This window comes from Felis catus, chromosome B1, assembly GCF_018350175.1.
Source record: "Felis catus isolate Fca126 chromosome B1, F.catus_Fca126_mat1.0, whole genome shotgun sequence".
Lineage (NCBI taxonomy): Eukaryota > Metazoa > Chordata > Mammalia > Carnivora > Felidae > Felis > Felis catus.
This window is the reverse complement of record NC_058371.1, coordinates 96,632,035-96,657,681: the sequence shown is the minus strand read 5'-3', so window position 1 is coordinate 96,657,681 and position 25,647 is coordinate 96,632,035. Positions and strand designations below refer to the sequence as shown.

At 36.3% G+C, this 25,647-nt stretch overlaps 1 protein-coding gene across 8 annotated transcripts in view; it reads right to left on the bottom strand.

Annotated features, from left to right (window-relative positions):
* MFSD8 (major facilitator superfamily domain containing 8) overlaps window positions 1-25,647 on the bottom strand; it is a 150,557-nt gene that overhangs the window by 23,733 nt on the left and 101,177 nt on the right. For 4 of the 8 annotated variants that reach the window (XM_045055884.1, XM_019828989.2, XM_019828986.3 and 1 more), the window contains 4 exons: window positions 24,590-24,724; window positions 21,391-21,494; window positions 21,056-21,303; window positions 14,859-16,093 (listed from right to left, as the gene is read on the bottom strand). In XM_045055884.1, the coding sequence (XP_044911819.1) occupies window positions 15,887-16,093; window positions 21,056-21,303; window positions 21,391-21,494; window positions 24,590-24,724 (694 nt within the window). In that variant the 3' untranslated portion in view covers window positions 14,859-15,886. Of the gene's footprint in view, window positions 1-2,564; window positions 2,817-3,784; window positions 4,552-14,858; window positions 16,094-21,055; window positions 21,304-21,390; window positions 21,495-24,589; window positions 24,725-25,647 lie in introns of those variants that run through there. The other 4 variants (XR_006596767.1, XM_011281678.4, XR_006596768.1 and 1 more) reach the window with 4 other exon arrangements.

Here is a 25,647-nt window from a genome sequence, read left to right as displayed (position 1 = left end):
TTGTATGGAACCACAAAAGACCCAGAACAGCCAAAGTAATATTGAAGAAGAAAACCAAAGCCGGAGGCATCAACCCCAGACGTTACCCTCTACTACAAAGCTATAATCATCAAGACAGTATGGTATTGGCACAAAAACAGACACATAGACCAATGGAATAGAATAGATAACCCAGAATTGGACCCACAAATGTATGGCTAACTAATCTTTGACAAAGCATGAAGAGTATCCAATGGAAAAAAAGAGAGTCTCTTTAACAAATGGTGCTGGGAGAACTGGATAGCAACATGCAAAAGAATGAAACTACACCACTCTGACACCATACACAAAAATAAACTCAAAATGGATAAAGGACCTGAATGTGAGATAGGAAACCATCAAAACCCTAGAGGAAAAAGCAAGAAAAAACCTCTTTGACCTCAGCTGCAGCAATTTCTTACATGACACATCTCCAAAGGCAAGGGAATTAAGGCAAGGGAAATTAACTATTGGGACATCATCAAGATAACAACTTCTGCACTGCAAAGGAAACAACAAAAGTAAAAGGCAACTGACGAATTGGGAAAAGATATTTGCAAATGACATATAGGATAAAGGACTAGTATTCAAAACCAATAAAGAACTCACCAAACTCCACACCCATAAAAGAAAGAATCCAGTGAAGAAATGGGCAGAATGCATGAACACTTTTTTTTTCAATATATAAAATTTATTGTCATATTGGTTTCCATACAACACCCAGTGCTCATCCCAAAAGGCGCCCTCCTCAATACCCATCACCCACCCTCCCCTCCCTCCCACCCCCCATCAACCCTCAGTTTGTTCTCGGTTTTTAAGAGTCTCTTATGCTTTGGTTCTCTCCCACTCTAACCTCTTTTTTTTTCTTTCCTTCCCCTCCCCATGGGTTTCTGTTAAGTTTCTCAGGATCCACATAAGAGTGAAACCATATGGTATCTGTCTTTCTCTGTATGGCTTATTTCACTTAGCATCACACTCTCCAGTTCCATACACGTTGCTACAAAGGGCCATATTTCATTCTTTCTCATTGCCACGTAGTACTCCATTGTGTATACAAACCACAATTTCTTTATCCATTCATCAGTTGACGGACATTTAGGCTCTTTCCATAATTTGGCTATTGTTGAGAGTGCTGCTATAAACATTGGGGTACAAGTGCCCCTATGCATCAGCACTCCTGTATCCCTTGGGTAAATTCCTAGCAGTGCTATTGCTGGGTCATAGGGCAGGTCTATTTTTAATTTTTTGAGGAACCTCCACACTGTTTTCCAAGTGGCTGCACCAATTTGCATTCCCACCAACAGTGCAAGAGGTTCCCGTTTCTCCACATCCTTTCCAGCATCTATAATCTCCTGATTTGTTCATTTTGGCCACTCTGACTGGCGTGAGGTGATACCTGAGTGTGGTTTTGATTTGTATTTCCCTGATGAGGAGCGACGTTGAGCATCGTTTCATGTGCCTGTTGTCTATCCAGATGTCATCTTTAGAGAAGGAACAGACACTTTTTCAAAGAAGACATCCGGATGGCCAACAGACACATGAAACGATGCTCAACGTCACTACCCATCAGGGAAATACAAATCAAAACCACACTGAGATAACACCTCACGCCAGTCAGAGTGGCCAAAATGAACAAATCAGGAGACTATAGATGCTGGCGAGGATGTGGAGGAAAAGGAACCCTCTTGCACTGCTGGTGGGAATGCAAGCTGGTGCAGCCGCTCTGGAAAACAGTGTGGAAGTTCCTCAAAAAATTAAAAATAGATCTACCCTATGACCCAGCAATAGCACTGCTGAGAATTTACCCAAAGGATACAGGGGTGCTGATGCATAGGGGCACATGTACTGCAATGTTTATAGCAGCAGTTACAACAATAGTCAGAGTATAGAAAGAGCATAAATGTGCATCAACTGACGAATGGATAAAGAAGATGTGGTTTATATATACAATGGAATACTACTTTGCAATGAGAAAGAATGAAATCTGGCCATTTGCAGCAATGTGGATGGAACTGGAGAGTATTATATAAGTCAGTCAGGGAAAGACAGATACCATATGTTTTCACTCATATATGGATCTTGAAAAACTTAACAGAAGACCATGGGGGGAGGGGAAGGGGAAAAAAAGTTACAGAGAGGGAGGGAGGCAAACCATAAGAGACTCTTGGATACTGAGAAGGGAATGAGGGTTGATGGGGGGTAGGGAGAGGGAAAAGTGGGTGATGGGCATTGAGGAGTTCACTTATTGGGATGAGCACTGGGTGTTTTATGGAAACCAATTTGACAATTAATTATATTAAAAAAAAACAAAAAACAAAAGTAAATACAGTGAAACCTTGGTTTGTGAGCATAATTCGTTCCAGAAACATGCTTGTAATCCAAAGTACTTATATATCACAGCGAATTTCCCCATAAGAATGGAAACTCAGATGATTCATTCCACAAACCAAAAATATTCATATAGAAGTGATTACAATACCATAATATAATACAAAATAATAAATCAAATACAAAATATAATGAAAATTAAGTTAACCTGCACTTACCTTTGAAAACCTTCATAGCTGGTGTGAGGGAGATGAGAGAGAGGAGGGTTATTGTGTAAGACAATTTTCAGTATCTCTAACGGAATCACTGTTATCTGTTGATTCAATGGAATCTTTTTCTGCATGGGGACCATTGTATATGCTTCCACAGATGTTGACTATAGTGCAGTATTAATAAACTCTTGTCACATACTGTATTTAACTGGCAATAAGGCAGCAGAGGAAAGGGTCTACATCTGCAGGCAGCCTGACCTAGAATGAAGCAAAGCATTCCCAAGCTTACTCTTGTATGGAAAAGCAAAGGACTGTCGATGGGTGTTTTGAAGAGACAAAAATACACTAGTGCTAGTTGTGGGCACCTTCCAATGTTCTGAAAAGTCACTGACTTCTGCCAAACACCATGGCCTGAGACTGAGCATCTTCAGAATCTGTGTATCCCTCTCTCTCTGCTCTTCCCCCACTCATTCTCTCTCTCTCTCTGTCTCTCTCTCTGTCAAAAATAACCAAACATTAAAAAAAAAAAAAATTCTGTTTAGCGTTTACATGAAAGGTTGTAGATAAAGATTGTACACAAAAATGATTATAAGTTTAGTTAACATCAATCACCTCACATTACAATTTTTTTTCTTGCTATGAGAACTTTGGGTTGTATGTGGGGGGTATTTTTTTTTTAAGTCTTTTTGAGTGTAGTTGACTCATGATGTTACATTAGTTTCAGGTGTACAGTGTAGTGATTCAACTTCTCTACACCTCATGCTATGCCCACCACAAGTGTAGCTACTTGTAATGAGAACTTTTTTTTTTTTAATTTTTTTTTCAACGTTTATTTATTTTTGGGACAGAGAGAGACAGAGCATGAACGGGCGAGGGGCAGAGAGAGAGAGGGAGGCACAGAATAGGAAACAGGCTCCAGGCTCTGAGCCATCAGCCCAGAGCCCGACGCGGGGCTCGAACTCACAGACCGCGAGATCGTGACCTGGCTGAAGTCGGACGCTCAACCGACTGCGCCACCCAGGCGCCCCGTGAACTTTTAAGATCTACTCTCCAAGCAACTTTCAAATATACAATATTGTTAGTCACCATGCTGTACATTGCATCCTCAGGACTTATTTATGTTATAACTGGAAGTTTTTATCTTTAAAAACTTTTTTAAATTTATTTTGAGAGAGAGAGAGAACTTGGGCAAGCAGGGGACGGGCAGAGAGAGGGAGAGGAAAGAATTCCAAGCAGGCTTGGACTGTCAGTGCGTAGCTGGACATGGGGCTCAAACTTGGTGAGATCATGACCTGAGGTGAAGTTAGATGCTTAACCAAGTGAGCCACCCAGTAGCCCCTGGAAGTTTTGACTTTTTACCACTTTCACCTATACCTCCTCAATCTCCACTTCCCCTGTATCCCCTGTCTCTGGTAACCACCAATCTGTCCTGTTTCTATGAGTTCAGTTTTTTTGATTCCATATGTAAATGAGATCACACAGTATTTGTCTTTCTCTGATTTATTTCACTTAGCATTTAATCTTTTAACATACCCCCATCTCTATCATGTTTCTCTGCCATTTATTTGTTGAAGAAACAGTCATTCGTTCTATAGCATTTCTCAAGTTCTGGAATCAACTATTTGCATCCCAATGCTGTCATTTACTGTGTATCTCCTGAATTTTCCAAAAATATGATGAGATTTAGACTTGATTGGGGCAGCGGGAGAGGGAGAAGGAGAAGAATAGTTCTTAGCTGGTACTGTTCTTACTACTAGGAAGGTATAACTTGTTGCCTTTCTTGTGATACTAAGATTGATTCGTAGATTCAGGAACTGTCATTCTGATCTATGCATTATAAAGTTTCCTATGAGGTTTTTTTTCCCCCTATGAGTTATTCACCCTTGATGATGATCATTACCTAGATTCCTGATTTCACTGGGGATTACAAATTGGTGACATTTCTAATTCTATTATTCCTTCTGAATTTTCTGTCATCAGTTATCAGGTTAACCTGAAATAAAGAAGATATACAAAAGGCTAGTTTAGTGCTTTATTTTTTCCCTTTATTTACTAGTTTTCGTAACAAAAAGAGTTGGTGCTCTAGAAACCACCACAGGTGATGAATAAGATGTTTGTTTTGGGTATATTTGTGAACTCATAGATTTTTTTTTTTTGAAAAAAAATTTTTTTAGAGAGAGAGAGAGCATGAGCTGGGAGGGGCACATGGAGAGGGAGAGAGAGCATCTTAAGCAGGCTCCACACACAGTGTGGACACGGCACTCAATCTCACCACTGTGAGATCATGACCTGAGCCAAAATCAAGAGTTGGAAGGCTTAACCAACTGAGCTAGGCAGGCACTGCAACCCTTACTTTCTTTTGATTTGTATTGGCCTGGTAGATCTCTACTTAGCATTTTATTTTTAACCTTTCTGTATCTGTTTAAGGAATGTCTCATATACACAGCTTAGTGTTGAATCTATTAGCAAAAAAGATGAAAATCTTTTTTCTTGTAAAAGAGTAGTTTATCATATTTGCACTTATCGATATGACTGATTTGTTTGCTGTTCTGTCAGGTTGTTTTACATTATATATTTTTTATATGTTTTCTATATGTGTATATAATTCTTCATTTTGTGGTCTCTTTTATAAGTTCTTTCATTGCTGCATGTCTTGTATTTAGGGAACTTGTGTTCTTGTTCTACTGGTTACCTCTATGTTACTACCTTTTTATAATATCCTTGATTTCCTCCATTTTACATTCTGCCTATATAAGTTCTCTAACATGAGCAAATTAAAATTATCTTGTAACTTCTTTCCTCTCCCTCTTTCCCCAAACATTTAAATAATATCCTTTCATTTCCAATATACAACCAACATAGCTAACAGAAGTATATTCTACTCTCTCCACTCTCCCTCACTTTTTGGATAATTTTACTATATCTACATAATCAGAACATATAACCATTATGTGTAATTCTGTCACTCTTGTTTTGTTAAGCTTATTTATTTATTTATTTTGAGAGAGAGAGAGAGAGAGAGAGCATGCGTACACAAGTTAGAGAGGGGCAGAAAGAGAGGGAGAGAGAGAATCCCAAGCAGGCTTCTTGCTGTCAGCACCGAGCCCGAAATGGGGCTCAATCCCAAAAACTGTGAGATCATGACCTGAGCCAAAATCAAGAGTGGGATGCTTAACTGACTGCTCAAGCCACCCAGGTGCCCCGATAATTCTGTCACCCTTATTTCCATCATTTAGTCTTAGTTCTGGAGGTAATATATAAAATGCTCACCATCAGTTTTATGCTGAATTCTCATGTCATCTTAATTTTTTTGAAATTTGCTCACAGCTCATAAAAATAATATTCCCTGGGTTCTTCATAAATATGTAAACTTTATCCTTGAAGGTCAGCTTGACTGGATATAAAATATGTGACCCACACTGTATTTCTTTAAATAAATATATTAATCCACTGATTCTGGCATAAAAAAGTATCATCACAAAATCTGATTGCAATATGATTTTCTTTTCTAAGTGACTTAGCCATTTTGACTGGTACCCACTTTTTTTTAACACAATATTTTTAATAGAATCTGTGATAATAGACCATTCTGGGTCAATTATTCAGGTACTTGGTATGCCCTTCTCATATGTATGTTTGAGCTTTATTTTAGCAAATTTTTTTTTGTATATAGTTCTTAGAATTTGTTCTGCTTCATTGCTTTGGTTTTCTTGAAAGACTTCTATATATGTTGTATCATCTGTGCTTAGTTTTTATATCCATCATTTTTTGTGGGATCATTTTTATGTCTTTATTTCTGTTGTTTTAATTTTCCTTTGTCTTTTATTTCCCTTATCAAGTTATCTATGGCATCTTATTTACTTCTGTGTTCCTTCTAATTTGGTCTTCATGTTCAGATTATTTTTATTTTTATTCATTTTTTAAAATGTTTTATTTATTTTTGAGAGAGAGAGAGGGAGAGAGAGAGAGAGAGTGGGGCAGGGGCAGATAGAGAGGGGGACAAAGGATCTGAAGCGGGCTCTGTGCTGACAAGCAGACCATGAGATCATGATCTGAGCCAAAAGTTGGACGTTTAACTGACTGAGCCACCCAGGTGCCCCAAGATTATTTTTTAAATTTCTTATTCTTTCCTGAGCTTTGCCAGCAATATTTTTATATCTTCCTATTCTCTTATTTCTCAATTTCATTGAAGAATTATCTCATTCCTGATTATGATTTATGTCATTTTTTAGTTTCCATTATTTCATAATTTCTTTCTGCTCATTTTAGTCTGTTTTATGGGCATATCTATGTGGCATGCCTTTGTTGTCTGTAAGAATATCATTTAATTCAACTGTACTGTTTTCTTGCTCCTCCTCAGTATTTATTTTAGTACATAGTACTTGTATTTCCAGCTGTTCATGTCAGAATCCTGGAAGTCATTCTTAACATCTTCTTTTACCTTAATGTAATCAAATAATCCTGTCAACTCTACTTCTAAAATATATTTTACATGCTTTGCTTTCAACTCCCAGTTCCACTGCCAATTCCCCGGTCCATGTCACCAGCATTACTCATCTAAACTACTGCAGTAACCCGCTTGTCTACAAACATCTACTCTTGCCTCCTATTTCAGTGTTTTTTTTTTTTAATGTTTAATTATTTTTGAGAGAGAGAGAGAGACAGAATGTGAATGGCGGGGTGGGGGGTGGGAGGCAAAGAGAGAGGGGGAGACACAGAATCTGAAGCAGGCTCCAGGCTCTGAGCTGTCAGCACAGAGCCTGATGCAGGGCTTGAGCCCACGAACTGCAAGATCATGACCTGAGCAAAAGTCTGGCATTCAATCCACTGAGCCACCTGGGTACCCCTCAGTCAGCATTTTTAGTTGCAAACATCAGAATTCACTCTAGTTAGTTTAAGCAGAGAATATATTTATTAAAGGTATTAGTACATAGAACCTCTACGAGGGACAGAGGTTCAGAGATTCAAGCTTTGCAGTGAGGACCAATGCCTGAATCACTGAATGCAGGAGCTGCCTCAGAAAACACCCTGCCACCCCTGCTTAGCACAGATCCTACAGCCATGCTGATGAAGCTGGGGACTAGGTTCCAGATGTTTTGACAGTGCTTTCTCCAAAATTTAACCACTGATCTTGCTCCTTCACCAAAATCAATTTTGCTCATGGTGCCCACTGCTCTTTTTGCTCCATTCCTTATGAAATCTCACATGAACCAGAAACACATAGATGCAAGGGTAGATGAGATAGAGTTTTGGCTTCTGAGAGGCTCAGTGTGAGGAATTCTCCAAATGTGGAAGAGTTACCAGGAAATGAAGAGTAGCCACAAACATGATGTCCTCTACACCCTACTCTAGTGCATATTTCACACTGCAGTTAGAGAATTCTAAAATACAAAGCTGATTATTACTAACTTTAAATTAAATGTGGACATTTAAAAATGCAAAAGTACACATGTAAGTACATAAGTAACCTCCATGTATCTCCCACCTAACTTCAACAAATATTTTGCCAGTCTTGTTTCATCCATCCTGACGCCCTTTCCCTTTTGGAGTATTTTGAAGCAGATCCCAGACACATGTAATTTCTAGTAAATTCTTCAATATCTATCTTTAACAGATAATAACCTTTTAAAGGCATAACAATAACACTACCATACATCTCAGAATTAGCAATAATTCCTTAATATCATCTAATATTGAGTCTAGTTTCAAATTTCTCCAATTGCCATAAAAGTATCCTTTTACATTTGGTTTATTTGAAACAGGATCCAAAAAAGATCTCTTAAGCTTCTTTTTCATCTCTGACATCTGATCTCCCTAATTTCTTTTTTCTTTTTCTTTTCTTTCTTTCTTTTTCTTTCTTTCTTTCTTTCTTTCTTTCTTTCTTTCTTTCTTTCTTTCTTTCTTTCTTTCTTTCTTTCTTTCTTTCTTTCCTTTCTTTCTTTCTTTCTTTCTTTCTTTCTTTCTTTCTTTCTTTCTTTCTTTCTTTCTTTCTCTTTTTCTCTCTTTTTCTTTCTTTTGTAACTGAATCATTTGTCTATAGAATATATAGCCTTCTGGGTTTAGGTGATTACTACCTAGAGATGGCATTTAACATGTTTCCCTCTGTATTTCCTGTAAACTAGCAGTTTATCAGCTTGATTAGGTTCTGGTTTAATTTTTTGGCAGGGACACTTTTACCAGTGGTGTCGTGTACCTCCTGCTGCATGAAGTTATGAGACACGTAATGCTTACCTACTTTCAGTGATGTTAAGAATGATCAGGGGGGCCTGAGTGGCTCAATTAAGCGTTGGACTTCAGCTTATGTCATTATCTTGCAGTTTATGAGTTCGAGCCCCACATCCAGCTGTCTGCTGTCAGCACCAAGCCTGCTTCAGATCCTCTGTCCCCCTTTCTTTCTGCCTCTCAAAAATAAACATTAAAAAAAAATAGATTGATCAGTGGGTGCATGTGTTGTCAGCCTCATTCATCCTTTAGAAAATTCCTTGTTACTCTTTCACCTGGTTGCTTTAGCCTTCTTGATGATTGTTGCCCATATCTATTATTTCATTAGAGGTTGCTAAGCGGAGATTTTTCTATTATTCACTTCGTTTTTACTAGCTTGGATTCTTCTACAGAAAATAACTTTCCGGGCCCCTAAGTGGCTCAGTCAGTTAAGCATCCGACACTTGATTTTGGCTCAGGTCATGATCTCACATCTCATGCTTATGAGCTCAGCATCAGCTCGACGCTGAGCGTGGAGCCTGCTTGGGATTCTCTCTATCCTCTCTGTTCCTCTCCCCTGCTTGTGCTCTCTCTCTCAAAATAAATAAACATTAAAAAAAAAGAAAGAAAATTACTTTCCCTCATCAATATTTGATTACCCTGAAGTTTAGATACAGGAAAGGTAGAATAGATGCTGGAGTCTTTTATTTTCTGGTTTTCAGAATAAAGCTGCTAAGGCAACCTCCAAAGGTGACCAATGGGTTTCTTATTTTTAATATCATTTGAACTCATAGATTTTCACATATTTGTTGTGTTTAAATCAACTGCAGATATTATTCAATTCTTTAATTGTCCCATTTTGGGCCAGTAGTAGTCTCTTTATTTGACTCCCATGTCCTTTTGGCAAGACTAACATAGTTTTGATAACCCTCTTGCTTTCTGGCATAAGATGTCTTAGGCTCATTTTGTCCCACACCTGGAATCAACCATTTCTATGAGGAGCACGAGTTTCTTTTTAGAGACCATGTTAACCCAATTGCCTTCCCATTTCTCTTAAAAGCCCAAAATACCTATCATGGTATAGTACCATGCTTCCTAACATTGGTATATCACAGATGGGTTATATTCATAAGTGGAAAATTGATCTCTTCAGAGCTCTGAGTTGATTGTAGGGCCTGTGTTATCTGAAGAAACTGGGTGTAAGCAACTTGATCTATTTTTCACAGTGGTGCATACAATATTTTCTGTGATTGCAATGATGTGAAAACAGTTGGGAGGTGTAGGTATAATGAATAAAGATATATATTTGTCAGCTCAACAGACCTTTCTTTGGTGAACCTCCTCTTCTCCATCCAGGTCTAAGTCTATTTAGTCTATGTAATCAAGATGAGCCTGACAGGGCTCTTCCCCTCCTTCCTCATCCATACAGATAATTGCATCCCCAGAATGGATACATGCATGATCCAGGCCTGGGCTAGTAGAGGATTCCACTCTGCCCATCTGGTCAGTTCAGGGATGGGTATGTAAGCTAAAGTTGGCTACTTAGAGCCTTTTTTTTTTTTTAATTTTTTTTTAACGTTTATTTATTTTTGAGACAGAGAGAGACAGAGCATGAATGGGGGAGGGGCAGAGAGAGAGGGAGACACAGGATCCAAAGCAGGCTCCAGGCTCTGAGCCATCAGCCCAGAGCCCGACGTGAGGCTCAAACTCACAGACCGCGAGATCGTGACCTGAGCTGAAGTCGGACACTTAACCGACTGAGCCACCCAGGCGCCCCTACTTAGAGCCTTTTCTGATACTTCTGCCCAAACCATTTTTCTCTGGAATTGTGAGTTACAAAGATGTTGCAAGCTTGGGGCTGCCAGTGGCCATCTTGCCACAAAGTGGAGAGAACCTGAAAGTAAAGTCAAGCAGAGGCATGTAGAACTAAAAGAAAAAGACACAGTCCTAATGACATTCTTTGGACTCCTAACTCAAACCATGCCTAAAGTTAAAATACCTCTTACTTACCACTGGAGGACACCCTACTGCCTGAGGTCTACACGGCTTTGCATTGTCCCTCTATACCCTCAACTAATAGGACTCTTTTTCTCAGTCCCTTCCTAGCCACCTTAGACCTACTTGTAGTTCCATGAAAGCCTCAAGACCTTACCACCTTCAGCCTGAAATGCACTTGTCCCACTCTTTACCAGTCCAAATCATTCTCTCCACCAGCCTTAGTTAGTCATTACATCCTTAGCAAAACAGTCCCTGACTTTCCTGTCCAGGTCAGATCCCCTGTTAGTCATCCTCACAGCTGGCTATGCTTCTCTCTCATTGTCCTTCCCTTAAGCATAATCATTTGTGTAATCACTTCACTAATTTTTTTTTTTAATTTTTTTTTCAACGTTTATTTATTTTTGGGACAGAGAGAGACAGAGCATGAACGGGGGAGGGGCAGAGAGAGAGGGAGACACAGAATCGGAAACAGGCTCCAGGCTCCGAGCCATCAGCCCAGAGCCGGACGCGGGGCTTGAACTCACGGACCGCGAGGTCGTGACCTGGCTGAAGTCGGACGCTTAACCGACTGCGCCACCCAGGCGCCCCCACTAATTAATTTCTAATGTTCCTGCCAATATGGACATTCCATGAGGGTAGCAACTCTGTATACTTTGTTCATTGCTTTATTCCCAACAATGACACGGTGATTTGTACATAGTAGGTACCCTTTGAATATATATTGAAAGTATGAATAAATAATTTTAAGGCTTAAGGTACATATACATAATAATTGTTTATTAAAAATGTACATTCACAATGTTAAAATACATTAAATTACAAAAAAGTTTGCAGTAGTCAAAAATGGCACCTAAAATATCCTCTCACAATAAATTACTCTTGAGCAGATGCAGATAAGTAGTTTATCCTCCCCAAAACAAAAATTACATATGGATTTATTTCACTTTATGCAAGATAACTGGAGGAGTTTAAGTGTAGGCAAGTTTAGCAAGGTAACATGGAGATGCTTTGTGAAGCTATAAATCCCTTCAAATATACAAATCATTTTCTTATTAAGTTTAGGTTTTCAAAAATGTATCTTTTCTGAAATGCATACTATTTTTCAGTTTTTCATACCTTAAGGTCTCCTATCATCCTTTGCAGGTTATACTCAACTTGTCCCACTCAAGAACTCAGTTAGTGATTTTTTCCTCAAACTTTACCTCCCTGCTCTCTCCTCCACCCCATGTCACTTCCTTATCTTCTTTTGTGCCAAGATGCGTGCTGGTATAATCCCCCAGAAAAGAAAGCATTCTTAATAAAGGAAAGGTGTTAGTTGTTGTTGCAAGGTTATAGTTTATATGAATCTTATTCAATATTGTAAGTCTTTGGAAATTGGGAAACTTCTCTGTCATACTTTCTTGCATAGAAACAGTCTATTATTGTAGGATAACAGCCCCAGTCATTGGGCTTCAATTATGTTTCTCAAATATTTCTAATAGGAGTCATTGGTATGCATAAATTGATTTACTCTAAAATAAGCAATTAACTGCTCTTTCTTAAAATTTTCTGGGTTATTTCCTATACAATAAAAAATTTAGTGGTTCAGTGTGTGGACTCTAAAGACAGACTGTTACTGAGACAAATCTTTTCTCTGTGCCTCTGTTCCTTTATCTGTAAAATGGTGTCATAACAGCACCTTTGCTGCTATGAAAATGAACATTATACATTACGTGCAATATGAAAAGAACTCTATACATGTTTGCTATTATTTTCATCATTACCATTTTTGCTATTACTATCTAAACCAAGGGTGGAGTTTACTCTTTTAAGATTAGAGCCCAAAAAATGTAAGACTGAGGAAGGAGCTGCAGAACATCAGGGAAAAGAGATCCCAGAACTTGACCAAATAGCCAGAAACCTGGCTATGGCTCTGATAAGTCTAACTGAAGTAGAGTCTCACTATGGGGGGTGGAAAAGAGTAAAAATAATCTCTAAAATTTAACCATGGGATGATTTCTGTCAGATTGAGCTTTCTATTAGGGCTGAAGAAGTTGGATTTAAGAGTATAGCAAATTTCAGGGCGGCTGGGTGGCTCAGTTGGTTAAGTGTCTGACTTCAGTTCAGGTCATGATCTCATGGTTTGTGGGTTCAAGCCCTGCATTGGGCTCTGTGCTGACAGCTTGGAGCCTGCTTCCAATTCTGTGTCTCCCTCTCTCTCTGCCCCTCCCTTGCTTGTGCTCTGTCTCTATCTCTCAAAAATAAATAAACATTTAATAAAAAAATTAACATGAATTCCTAAATAAAAATAGGGTTATTAAAAAAAAAAAGAGTACAGCTAACTTCAATAGCAAAAAAAGCCAGTCTGATTTAAAAATGCGCAGAGGAGGGGCACCTGGCTGGCTCAGTCAGTAGAGCATGTAATTCTTGATCTCAGTTCAAGCCCTACATTGGGGGTAGAGCTTACTTAAAAAAATATATATATATATTTTTTTTAAGATCTGAATGGATATTTTTCCAAAGGGCATACATATGGTATAAGAAAGCAGGTTCATAAAAGGATGCTCCACATCACTAACCCACAGGGAAATGCAAATGAAAACCACAATAAGATGTCATCACCTCACACTAGTTAAAATGGCTATTATCAAAGAAGACAAGAAATAACAAGTGAGAATGTGGAGAAAAGGGAACCCTTGTGTCCTGTTCGTGGGAATGTAAACTGGTGCAGCCACTGTGGAAAACAGAATGGAGGTTCCTCAAAAAATAAGAACTACCAAAAGATGTGGCAATCCCTCTTATGGGTATATATCCAAAGGAGATGAAGGCAGAATTTTAAAGAGATATGTGCACTCCCATGTTCATTGCAGCATTATTCACAAATGCCATGATATGGAAACAACACAGATGTCTATCAGTGGATGAATAAAGATGTGTGTATGTGTTGGAATATTATTCAGCCATGAGAAATAAGGAGATCCTGCCATTTGTGAAAACATGGGTGGACCTTGAGGGCATTATGCTAAGTGAAAGAAGTCACACAGAGAGGGACAATACTATCTGATATTACTTGTATGTGAAATCTAAAAGAACTTAACTGTTAGAAGCAAAGAGTGGGATGGTGGTTGACAGGGGCTAAGGGGTGGAGGAAATGGGATGTTGGTCAGAGAACAAACTTCCTGTGATAAGATGACTAAATTCTGGGGATCTGTTATACAGCATGGTGATCACAATTAATAATACTGTTATATACTTAAAAGTCGCAAAAGAGAGTAGATCTTAAATGTTCTTACCACACAAAAAAAGAAATGATAATTATGTGATAGGATGGAGGTGTTGCCTAGTGCTATGGTGGGAATCATTTTGCTATATATAAGTTTATCAAATCATCACATTGTACACTTTAAACTTACACAATAAAGCTGTAAAAACAAACAAAAGATCCAGAGAGAAGATATCCATTTACAAGTCAAGGAATGACCTCAGAACAAACTAACTAACCCTGCTGACAATCCTGGTCTTAGACTTCTAGCCTCCAGAACTGTGAGAAATAAATTTCTGTTTTTCAAGCCAAAAAAAAAAAAAAAAAAAAGAAAGAAAAGAAAGAGAGAAAGTAAAAGGGGGAAAAAAAAACCCACAAGAATACAACATAGTATAAAGTGCAGATTATAGTGTTTACTTGTTTGCTTTCAGATTTGAAAATAGAATTTACGGGGCGCCTGGGTGGCGCAGTCGGTTAAGCGTCTGACTTCAGCCAGGTCACGATCTCGCGGTCCGTGAGTTCGAGCCCCGCGTCAGGCTCTGGGCTGATGGCTCGGAGCCTGGAGCCTGTTTCCGATTCTGTGTCTCCCTCTCTCTCTGCCCCTCCCCCGTTCATGCTCTGTCTCTCTCTGTCCCAAAAATAAATAAACGTTGAAAAAAAAAATTGAAAATAGAATTTACAGTAGGAAACATTTGGAAAAATATTTAGAAATATTTTTGCATTTTTTGGTAATATTGATTATCCACATACATAATTCTATACTAGTTCCTTTTATCAGCATTCAATTTATGTAGAGGTAGAAATGTACACATAGAGAATATGATTTAGCCAACTTCAAGTAAACTCAGTAAACTGTTAGATTAAAGCAATTTTACCTAAAATATTTATTAGCCTAATTAGATTGGGGCTGTCATGGCCCATCCAAATTTAAAATTCTGCAGTTCTGAATAGCTACATAGACATTGTTTGGAAACTGCTGTGTCTTCCCTGTCACTACTGAGAAATGGGAAAAGTAAATAAATTAAATAATTTAATTAAATAAAGTAATAGTTTTTCTCCAGAATTTAAGGGAGTTGAAAAATGTCAGTAATTTTAATAAACAGTTTGCTATTCCGTACATGTATACAGTAACATACCTGGCTTATGTTTCTAAAGTGAATTATTTATTAGTACTTGAAAGAAAAAAATAATTAGTCCTACCAAAGGTAGTGAAATCCACCTTGATCTCTTAATCTTCTTTACTGCTCAAATATTAGAATTATTTGTACTTTCTCCTATTAGGGAACTAAAATAGGACAGAAGGTATAGAATTAAAAATAATGCCTTATAGAAGGTAAGGTAGGATGGTAGGCATGGTAAATGGAAAAGTTAAGAGTCATGATTTTTATTTCATAAGGAAATTCGATAATAGAAGCTGCATTTTTTAAATAAATAAAAAGTAGGTATCTTCAAACATAGGTACCTCTATTTAGGGTAGATAATTTCTATAATTTCACTTTTTTTGTTTTTGGTAATTCATAAAGAACTCTCCTTATGGCTTCCCTGCATACTTTCTCACTATTTTAATGACACCTCTGCAGTTTGAATTAAGAGCACAACTTCATATTTATAAACCACTGTCCACTCATGAGTTCATGTAACCGCTAAAGAGGTGTTATATGAAGAATACTTTTTGAAATGCAGAAATTATGAACCAGAGTGTTTTTATATTATATTACTGTTCGTATTTACATGTAGAATTCCCTATATTAATCAATATATGTTCTTGTTATTCAAAATACATAATATTTGCAGCCTGACTTTTGGAAATTGACTCACAGCAACTGTCTTACAGAGCCCTGGAAGAAGAAACCCCATATAAGTACTTTCCATCATAAAGTTAGTTAGGTTACTCTTGAATCCTTCCATGCCTTACAGAAAAAGGAACAAGTCTTCTGTAAACCACACCCAGGAGCATGATGGTAAGCACCACTATTCCACACACAAGGCTGAATGCCCATCGTGGACCCCAGGAAGTGTACACTTGGCTGATGAACACGGGTCCAAGAATCCGTGCTGCACTTCCAGAAGCTGTTAACCAGCCCATGTACACACCCTGTGGTGGAGAGAGAGAAAAGCAGACTGATATTTAGGTTTAGTCATTTTAAAAATAAGGGTGAAAGTACTATTACCAAACTATGACAAACTCACAAAAATCACTTTCTCCATCTTTTATTTTTAAATTAAATATAAAATGTCTCTCTATAAATACAGCAAATAATGAACAGTATACTTACGTGATTAGTCAGTTTAAGAAAAATAAAAGTAGTATAAACATACAAACAATGTCCAATGTCTACTGAAGCCATGGAAACAATAAAGTTTTTTAAATCTACCCTTTATGGCTAACATTTATTTTGTACTTACTATATTCCCAACACCGTGCTGGGTACTTTACATATATTGTTTCCAATATACACAAATTTCTGCAACTGTTATTACCCTCATTTAACAAATGTGAAAGCTGAAGCTTAGAAAATTCGAGTAATTGTCCAAAATATTTTGAAGGTTTGTTTGGCTGAATCCACTATACCACTTTCCACTATACCATAATGTCACTCCTATACTCCAAACTATAACCAATACAATCTACCCAAGAATGTACAGTGCAGTAACACTTTTAATATCTCCAAATTGAAAACAGCCTAACCGTCAATCAATGGTGGATTAAGTAAATATATTACAGTGTATTTAATGAATACAATGCTAATCAGTTGCTTAAAAGAATAAGGTCCTATATAGAGTAAGATATTATAACGAGAACATCTATAAGCACTAACAAGGAAAGAAGACTATGGCTATTAAGTAAAACACTACAAGATGCAAAAAATTTTACGTACATGAGATAGAATATATTGTTTTATTTTTTTAATTTTTTAATTTTAATTAAAAAAATTTTTTTAATGTTTATTTATTTTTGAGAGAGAGAGAGAGAGAGAGAGACAGAGCATGAGGGGGGAGGAGCAGAGTGAGAGGGAGACAGAATCCAAAGCAGGGTCCAGGCTCTGAGCTGTCAGCACAGAGCCCAATGCAGGGCTCAAGCGCATGAACCGTGAGATTATGACCTGAGCCAAAGTCAGACAATTCTTTTTTTTTTTTTCTTTTTTTCTTTTTTTTTTAAAGGCATGAGTGCGTTCTAGGGGCGCCTGGGTGGCTCAGTTGGTTAAGCGTTTGACTCTTGATTTTGGCTCAGGTCATGATTTCACGTGAGCCCCACGTGGGGCTTCGAGCTAACAGCACAGAGCCTGCTTAGGATTCTCTGTCTCCCTTTCTCTCTGCCCCTCCCCAGCTTGCTCTCTGTCTCTCTCTCTCTCAAAAAAAATAAAGTTAAAAAAAATTTTTTTAAGGCATGAGTGCATCCTAAAATTTGTATGGAACCAGAAAATACTCCCAAATAGCCAAAATAATGATGAAAAAGAAAAGCAAAGTGGGAGGCATCACAATTCTAGTCTTCATGTATGTATTACAAAGCTGTAATCATCAAGATAATATGGTACTAGCACAAAAACAGACACATAGATCAATGGAACAGAATCCAGAATCCAGAAATGGACCCACCACTATATGGTCAACTAATCTTTGACAGAGCAGAAAAGAATATCCAATGGAAAAGAAGACAGTCTCTTCAATAAATGGTGTTGAGAAAACTGGATAGTGACATGCAGACAAATGAAATTGGACCACATTCTTAAACCATACACGAAAATAAATTCAAAATGGATGAAAGACCCTAAATGTGAGACAGGAAACCACCAAAATCCTAGAGGAGAACACAGCAGCAATCTCTTTGACATTGGCCATAGCAACTTCTTACTAGACACATATCCAGAGGCAAGGGAAACAAAAGCAAAAATGAACTATCTGGCACTTCATCAAGAGAAAAAACTTCTGCACAGCAAAGGAAACAATCAGCTAAACTAAAAGGCAACCAATGGAATGGGAGAAGATATTTGCAAATGACATATTGGATAAAGGGCTAGTATCCCAAATCAATAAAGAACTTATCAAACTCAACACCCAAAAACCAAATAACCCAGCGAAAAAAACAGCAGAAGACATGAACAGGCATTTCTCCAAAGAAGATGTACAAATGGCTAATAGATACATGAAAAGATGCTCACTGTCCCTCATCATCACAGAAATACAAATCAAAACCATAATGAGATACCACCTCACACCTGTCAGAATGGCTAAAATCAACAACTCGGGCAACAACAGATGCTGGCGAGGATGTGGAGAAAGGGGAACCCTCTCACACTGTTGGCGGGAATGCAAACTGGTGCAACCACTTTGGAGAACAGTACGAAGGTTCCTCAAAAAGTTAAAAATAGAACACCCTATAACCCAGCAATTGTGCTACTAGGTATTCATCAAAAGGATACAAAAATGTTGATTTGAAGGGGCAGGTGCACCTCAGTGTTTATAGCAGCACTATCAACAATAGCCAAATTATGGAAAGACCCCAAATATCTGTGACTCATGAATGGATAACGAAGATGTGGCATATATATACAATGGAATAGTACTCAGCCATCAAAAAGAATGAAATCTTGCCATTTGCTACAATATGGATGGAACTAGAGTGTATTATGTGACGTGAAATAAGTCAGAGAAAGACAAATACTTATGATTTCACTCATATGTGGAATTTAAGAAACAAGACAGATGAGGGGCACCTGATTGGCTTAGTCGATTAAGCATCCAACTCTTGATTTTGCCTCAGGTCATGATCTCACAGTTCATGAGATCGAACTCCACATCGTGCTCCGTGCTGACAGCACAAAGTCTGCTTGGGATTTTCTCTCTTCCTCTGTCTCTGCTCCTCCCCTGCCCTCTCTCTCTAAAATAAATAAATAAACTTACAAAAACAAAACAAAAAAGATGAATATTGGGGAAGGGAAAATAAAATAAGATAAAAACAGAGAGGTAGGTAAACCATAAGAGACTCTTTAACTGTAGAGAACAAACTGAGGGTTGCTGGAGGGGAGGTGGGTGGGTGGGAATGGGCTAAATGGGTGTAACGGGCATTAAGGAGGGCACTTGTGATGAGCCTGAGTATTATATGTAAGTGATGAATCACTAAATTCTACTCCTGAAACCAATACTACACTATATGTTAACTAACTTGAATTTAAATAAAAACTTAGAAAAAATAATTAAATAAATACTTGTAATATACAAAAAACATTTTCATAATTTTAGCTCACTAATTGTATCACTGATACTTAACACTCATTTATAAATAACTAAATACTACATACTAATAAATATCTTCCAATTAAAAAAAAAAGGCATGGGTCTGCATATGCTTGAATAGGTATAGAAAGATGTCTTGAGGCATACAAATGAAGTGAACAGGGGTTGACTTTAGTGTGTTGAGGCTAAGGGGAGTCTTCATTTTCTGCTATACACATTTCAAACTATTTGAAATTTTTACAACTATCATACATTGCTTTTGTTATGTGCTTTTATTCTTGGTTTTGAAAATACAACTTTATGGATTAAAAGACTCAGAAAGTACCAAATGTCTTACCTACTATATACCTTAAAAACACAGTATTAAAAATTTTCTTTTCTCTTTGTCTTATTTCAATAGAAATACTAATTTCTGCCCTGAAAATGTAACATTATCAGTGCAATTTTTATTTTATTTTACTGTTTAAAAAAATTTTTTTTAATGTTTGTTTAATTTGAAGGAGAGACAGATAGATCATGAGTGGGGGAGGGTCAGAGAGTGAGAAAGACATAGAATCCAAAGCAGGCTCCATACTGCAAACTGTCAAGCAAGCTTTGAGATTATGACCTGAGACGAAGTCAGACGCATAACTGACTGAGCCACCCAGGCACCCTATCAGTGTAATTTTTAAAGAGGAAAGTAGTATTTTCATTTTGTGACCATTTAAATAACTTCTACTAAAAAGAAGGGTTACAAGTAAACCCCGAAAATAACCTAAACGTACTATATTTGGAAAATGAATAAATGATGGTACATAAATAAAATGGAATACAATGTATTCCATGGAATAAATGTATTCCATGTATTTAAAAATAAAAAATTAAAAAAAATTTAAAAAAGAAAATTAAATGTCATGGGAGAATATTTACAATATATTGTTATATTTTTTTTATTTTTATTTATTTTATTTTTTTATTAAAAAATTTTTTTTTTTCAATGTTTTTATTTATTTTTGGGACAGAGAGAGACAGAGCATGAACGGGGGAGGGGCAGAGAGAGAGGGAGACACAGAATCGGAAACAGGCTCCAGGCTCCGAGCCATCAGCCCAGAGCCCGAGCGGGGCTCGAACTCACGGACCGCGAGATCGTGACCTGGCTGAAGTCGGACGCTTAACCGACTGCGCCACCCAGGCACCCCTATTGTTATATATTTTTAAAAGCAGACTATAAAATAGTAACAATGATATAATCCTGTTTTTGTGTTAAACACCCACAGACATAGATAAAAGACTGGAAGTATAATTTCACCAAAATTAATTGTCTCTGATAGTTTTCTCCATTTGGACTCTATATTTTTTCTAATTTTTATATAATGAATATGAAAATTCTTATAATAAACATGAATTTTAAATTATACATAGCTGCTATACATGTTTAAGACTGCTGTGTTTTCATCTCTTAGTAATTGTCTCTAGGATCGGATGAAATTAAGCCTAGATCCACATTTGTCTATCAATTTTGGTTTCCTAACTTTTGCCCAGTTTAAGGATGAGTTTCAGAAATTTATGCTTCAGATATTTTTTCTTCTGAAAATGATTTTGAGCTCACAATCTTGAATTCAAAACATTTTTGAGCTCTAACTTAGAGTACTCGTTGTTAAATTTCAACATACTAAGTCCTAGAAGTACTTTATAAAAGTTGGTTGTTGTTTTTTTTTTAATTTAAGGCGCTGAATATGACAAAAACCCACCAACTCAGCTTGTGTAAAAACAGAGAATGGTAGCAAAAAATGTACCTACAAGTATATTTCATGGGATTGTAGTATCAGGATAACTTGCTCACCTGAGGTTTTGGTCCCAGAACTTTTGAATACAACGTATAGGACGTAACATTGCAGGATGGATAGCCTACTCCAATTAGCATAGCTGCTGTGAGGAACTGAGCCAGATGGATCATGGGAGTGTAGAAGCACCAGGCTTGTTCAATTGGGCAACCAGTGGGTCCTTCGTTGTGATCTTCTCTTGGAGACTTCCAAAGAGTAATAATAATTTCCCCAAATGTGGTATTAGGGATTGAATTATTATGTAACTCTGTAAAAACAAAATTATACAGTGTATTACTTACTAATTTTAAATGAATAACAGGGGCTAACATTATAGAAATAAGTATAGCTATACCTTCCCACTGTATTTTGGGAAACTGATTTCCCCAAGGTAACAAGATAAAGAAGCCAACCCATACAACGATGAGTCCTCCCAGTAGAATAGCACGCTCACCAATCCTGTTAAAGAACAGAAACTCAGTAATTTAAAAACAAAACATTATTACATAGTTTCATTACTTTTATATTTTATAAATTATGCTATAATATCTTGATGCTTTTAGTCATATACCAACTAATATGAATGCTAAATATAATTTTCCACTAAAAGGAACCAGTTGATTTTAGATCTTGGACAGAAAACGTATAAGATGAGCCTGGATAGTTTTTTCATACCAAAGAACACAGAAGCTATCAGTGGCTACTAGGTACTCTTGGTACTTGGATAAAGGTACTCTGAGCCAATTTGAAGACACTGGCCAAAACACAACAGTGTGAACAACAGAACAAATAGTAATGACAATGGATTAAAACACATGTTATAATCTATGAATTCATATTATATTAAAATAAAATGCTCTTGGTTACTTTTAGAGTATGTTTTAAATAAACTCATTATTTTAAAACTCAGTTAATAAAAGGAAACAATCATCTTGTGTTTCCTGTACAAACTGTACAAGGTAACCAAATAATTGGTGATAAGAAGGTTCTCTTCATAGAAAGTATTCCAAAAAATTATATAAAGACATGATAGAATTAAAATATCAACATTTTTCAATTATCTATTAATATATTAATAAACCTAGAAATGACCAATGGTCACTAACATTATAAAAAGAGATAAACAAAATATATTTCTCCTGATATAAGCACATATTACCACCTACAAAGTATATTCTTGACAAAAAATTGAACTCAAATTTCATCAAGGTTCTAGATACAAGTACCAATTTTTCAGAAATACAGAAACACAGGAAAATGTTAACAACAATGACAACACCACCACCACCATAGGAATTCAATCAGTGAGCTCTAAAATGTGAGAAACTATAAAGCATACATCCTGGTTTCTTGAAAACCTATAGATTAAAAGAGACTTAAGAAAATTAAGAGCCTCGGAGAGCCTGGGTGGCTCAGTCGGTTAAGCACTTGGCTCAGGTCATGATCTCACGGTTTGTGGGTTTGAGCCCTGTGTTGGGCTCTGTGCTGACAGAGCCTGGAGCCTGCTTCAGATTGTGCCTCCCTCTCCCTCTGTCCTTCCCCTGCTCATGCTCTGTGTCTCTCTCTCAAAAATAAAAAGAAACATTAAAAAAAAAAAAAAAGAAACTTAAGAGCCTGAGTCAAGTAAGCTGTGAAACAAAATAAAACAATATGAAACAAAACAAAGTAAATTAAAAAAAAACATTTAAACCAGTGGAGAAAACTTGAATACTGTCTGGATATTTGATGATATTTAGAAATCACTGTTAACATTTTTAGATGTGATAATGTTGTCATCATGAACTTTTAGACATACATACTGAAATATTTATGGAAGATATGAAATGATATCTGGGACAGGCTTCAAAATAATCTAGGTATAGGGGATAGGGAGTGTGGAGCGGGTAGAACTATATAAATGAATCACAATTATTCAAGGATTGGTAATCATTGAAGCTGGGTAATGGATATTAGAAATTCAGTACATGATGCTATCTACACCTTTGTATATGTTAGAAATTTTCCATAATAAAAAATGAAATTTACAAACAAGACCAACGACTTCCTAAAACAAAATAAACAAACCCAAACACCTCACATCACCTTCAGAATACCTAGGATTCACATCTTTCCAACCTGATCTTTTCCCATTGCCATTTCTTTCCTGCTCTGGCCAAACTTGCCTTCCTGCTTTTTCCTTAAACACACAAAGCTCAGTCTTCTGGAAGAAGAGAGTTCCAGACCCCCTGCATGACTGTTTTCTGACTTTGTTGAGGTCTCTGATTGGACGTAACTTCTTCAAACATGCCTTCCTAGAGCAGTCAGTCGAAATAACACTGCCACTCTCTCTCCCAACCCTGCTCTTGCTACTCTTTATTCTCTTCCTCTGCTCCATTCTTCTTCACAGTATTTACCATTACCTGACTTCATATTTTTGTTTATTGGTTTTCCCACCCAATAGAACACAAGCTCTCTGAAGGTATGGAATTGGACAATCTGTAAGAATACCTATTTCTATAGCAAGATGTAATGCATTTACTGTTATTTAATTTTGAATATAAATCTATGTCTATGTCTATATCTGTATCTTGTCCCTGCTTCTTGGCTTTATACACACAGAAATCTTCATAGTACCCCCCCATTGCACATAACCTGACACACCGAATCAAGATGTGTTAATTGATTTTAGAACGTTATAAAATTCTAAAGTATCATTAAAATATTTTAAGAATAATTAAATTGTTAGGATTGCTTAAATTCATCAACGAATGTCTCATCTCGGACAACATGAATGAATTTAATTTTATACAAGCACTTCCCCCAAAGCGTGTTTTTTACGGTTGTAGCTTTACAAAATGCTTCTTTAAAATAATGGTCTATAGTCAAAGCTACAAACAACTTTGTACAGTAACTATATTATGCTACATAATATATTTGTCATTATGATAATATATATAAGTACTGAAGATTTGGAAGTTTTAGATAAAGAAGTTTGGCAATTTTAAGCACAATTTTCCAGACTTAACCACTAAATCCTTTCTGTTGCATAATATACATATACACACATATGATATATATAAATATATACATATACATATATACACATACATATATATACAGCAGAACAAAGTTTTATAAAATACACTTTTAGAAATACTTTAAATAAAACATAATATACAAAAGATACATTAGAAGACAATTAATTCACTTGGTAAAATATCTTGCTTTACCAAAGAATATACCATATGGTATAGAAATATGTGCTCCCTTAATAAACTTTAAATCTGTTCGCAAACACTCAAGTACTAAAACTAATATATAATGAGAGAAAAGCTTTATTATTTTATTTTACTAATATATTTGTTTATATTATTAGCTTTCAATGGAGAGATAACATTTGTTTACATTGTTAGCTTCTCAATGGGAGATCAGGTTGGAAAGATGTGAAAGCTTGTAGGTATTCTGAAGGTGATGTGAGGTGTTGGATTCATTCCATGTTTCCCTTTTTTAAAAAAGACTTTTTTAAAAGCGTATTTTAAAATTGAGTGAAACAAAACCAAAGACACATAACTTACTTCTTGGAAAGTAATTTAACCCCCATGAAAATAAGAATTGCCTCAACTCCAAGAGCAGCAAGTATTATTCCATCATATAATACAGCTTGTTTTCGAGTCCAGGCATACATATCCATTGTTAATGGAGTAACGATGCTAAGAAAAACAAATTATTGTTATTTATTTAAATCATAGTCATTATAAAAGTGAAATAGAAGCTTTAATAATGATACTGACACATTCAAGAATTTGCATCTCTTTTAGCAAAGATACCAGCTCTCTATATAAAATTTTTTTTAACACATTTAGTTGTTACATGCACAAACTACTAAGTTTGATTGTATTTTTATTTACTAATATTTATTTTAATTATATAAGTAACATATCCATGTTGCAGAAAGTCTAAAAGACGGGAAAAGAAATAAACCAACCATAATTCCTACCCTTCTAACTAACTAATCATGGTTAAATTTGGTTTAAAGTGGTTTCTTTTTTATTTCATTGAAATAAGTAATAATATAATAATAGTAATGTTACTATTATTAGGCTATTAGAAACTTGTTGGGACTTTTTCTCTTCCTTAGTCTCTTTTATCACTATCTTTGAATGTATATATCTCTCTTCCTACCTCTGAATGTTGCTCTTCCTTTATTTGACTATCTGTCTCCTTCCTTGCCAAGCTTCGTTTCCTATTTTTGTATCTCCTCTGTTAACTGGATGCAAAATGGAATTGAAATATATTTAAAATATTCATTCTTTAAAAACAAAAGAACACCACCATTTTAAATTTTAAAATCAGAACAGCTGGTGTGGAAAATGGTTTGGTGAATTCTAAATATCTTAAACATAGAATTACTATATCATCCAGCAAATCCACTTCTGGGTGTACAACCAAAAGAACTGAAAGCGGAGACTTAAACAGATACTTGTACACCAACATTCATCATAGCATTATTCACAATAGCCCACAGGTGGAAATAACCCAAATGTCCATCAATAGATGAATGAATAAATGAAATTGGTATATATAGACTATAGAATATTTTTTAGCCATTAAAAGGTATGAAATTCAGATACAT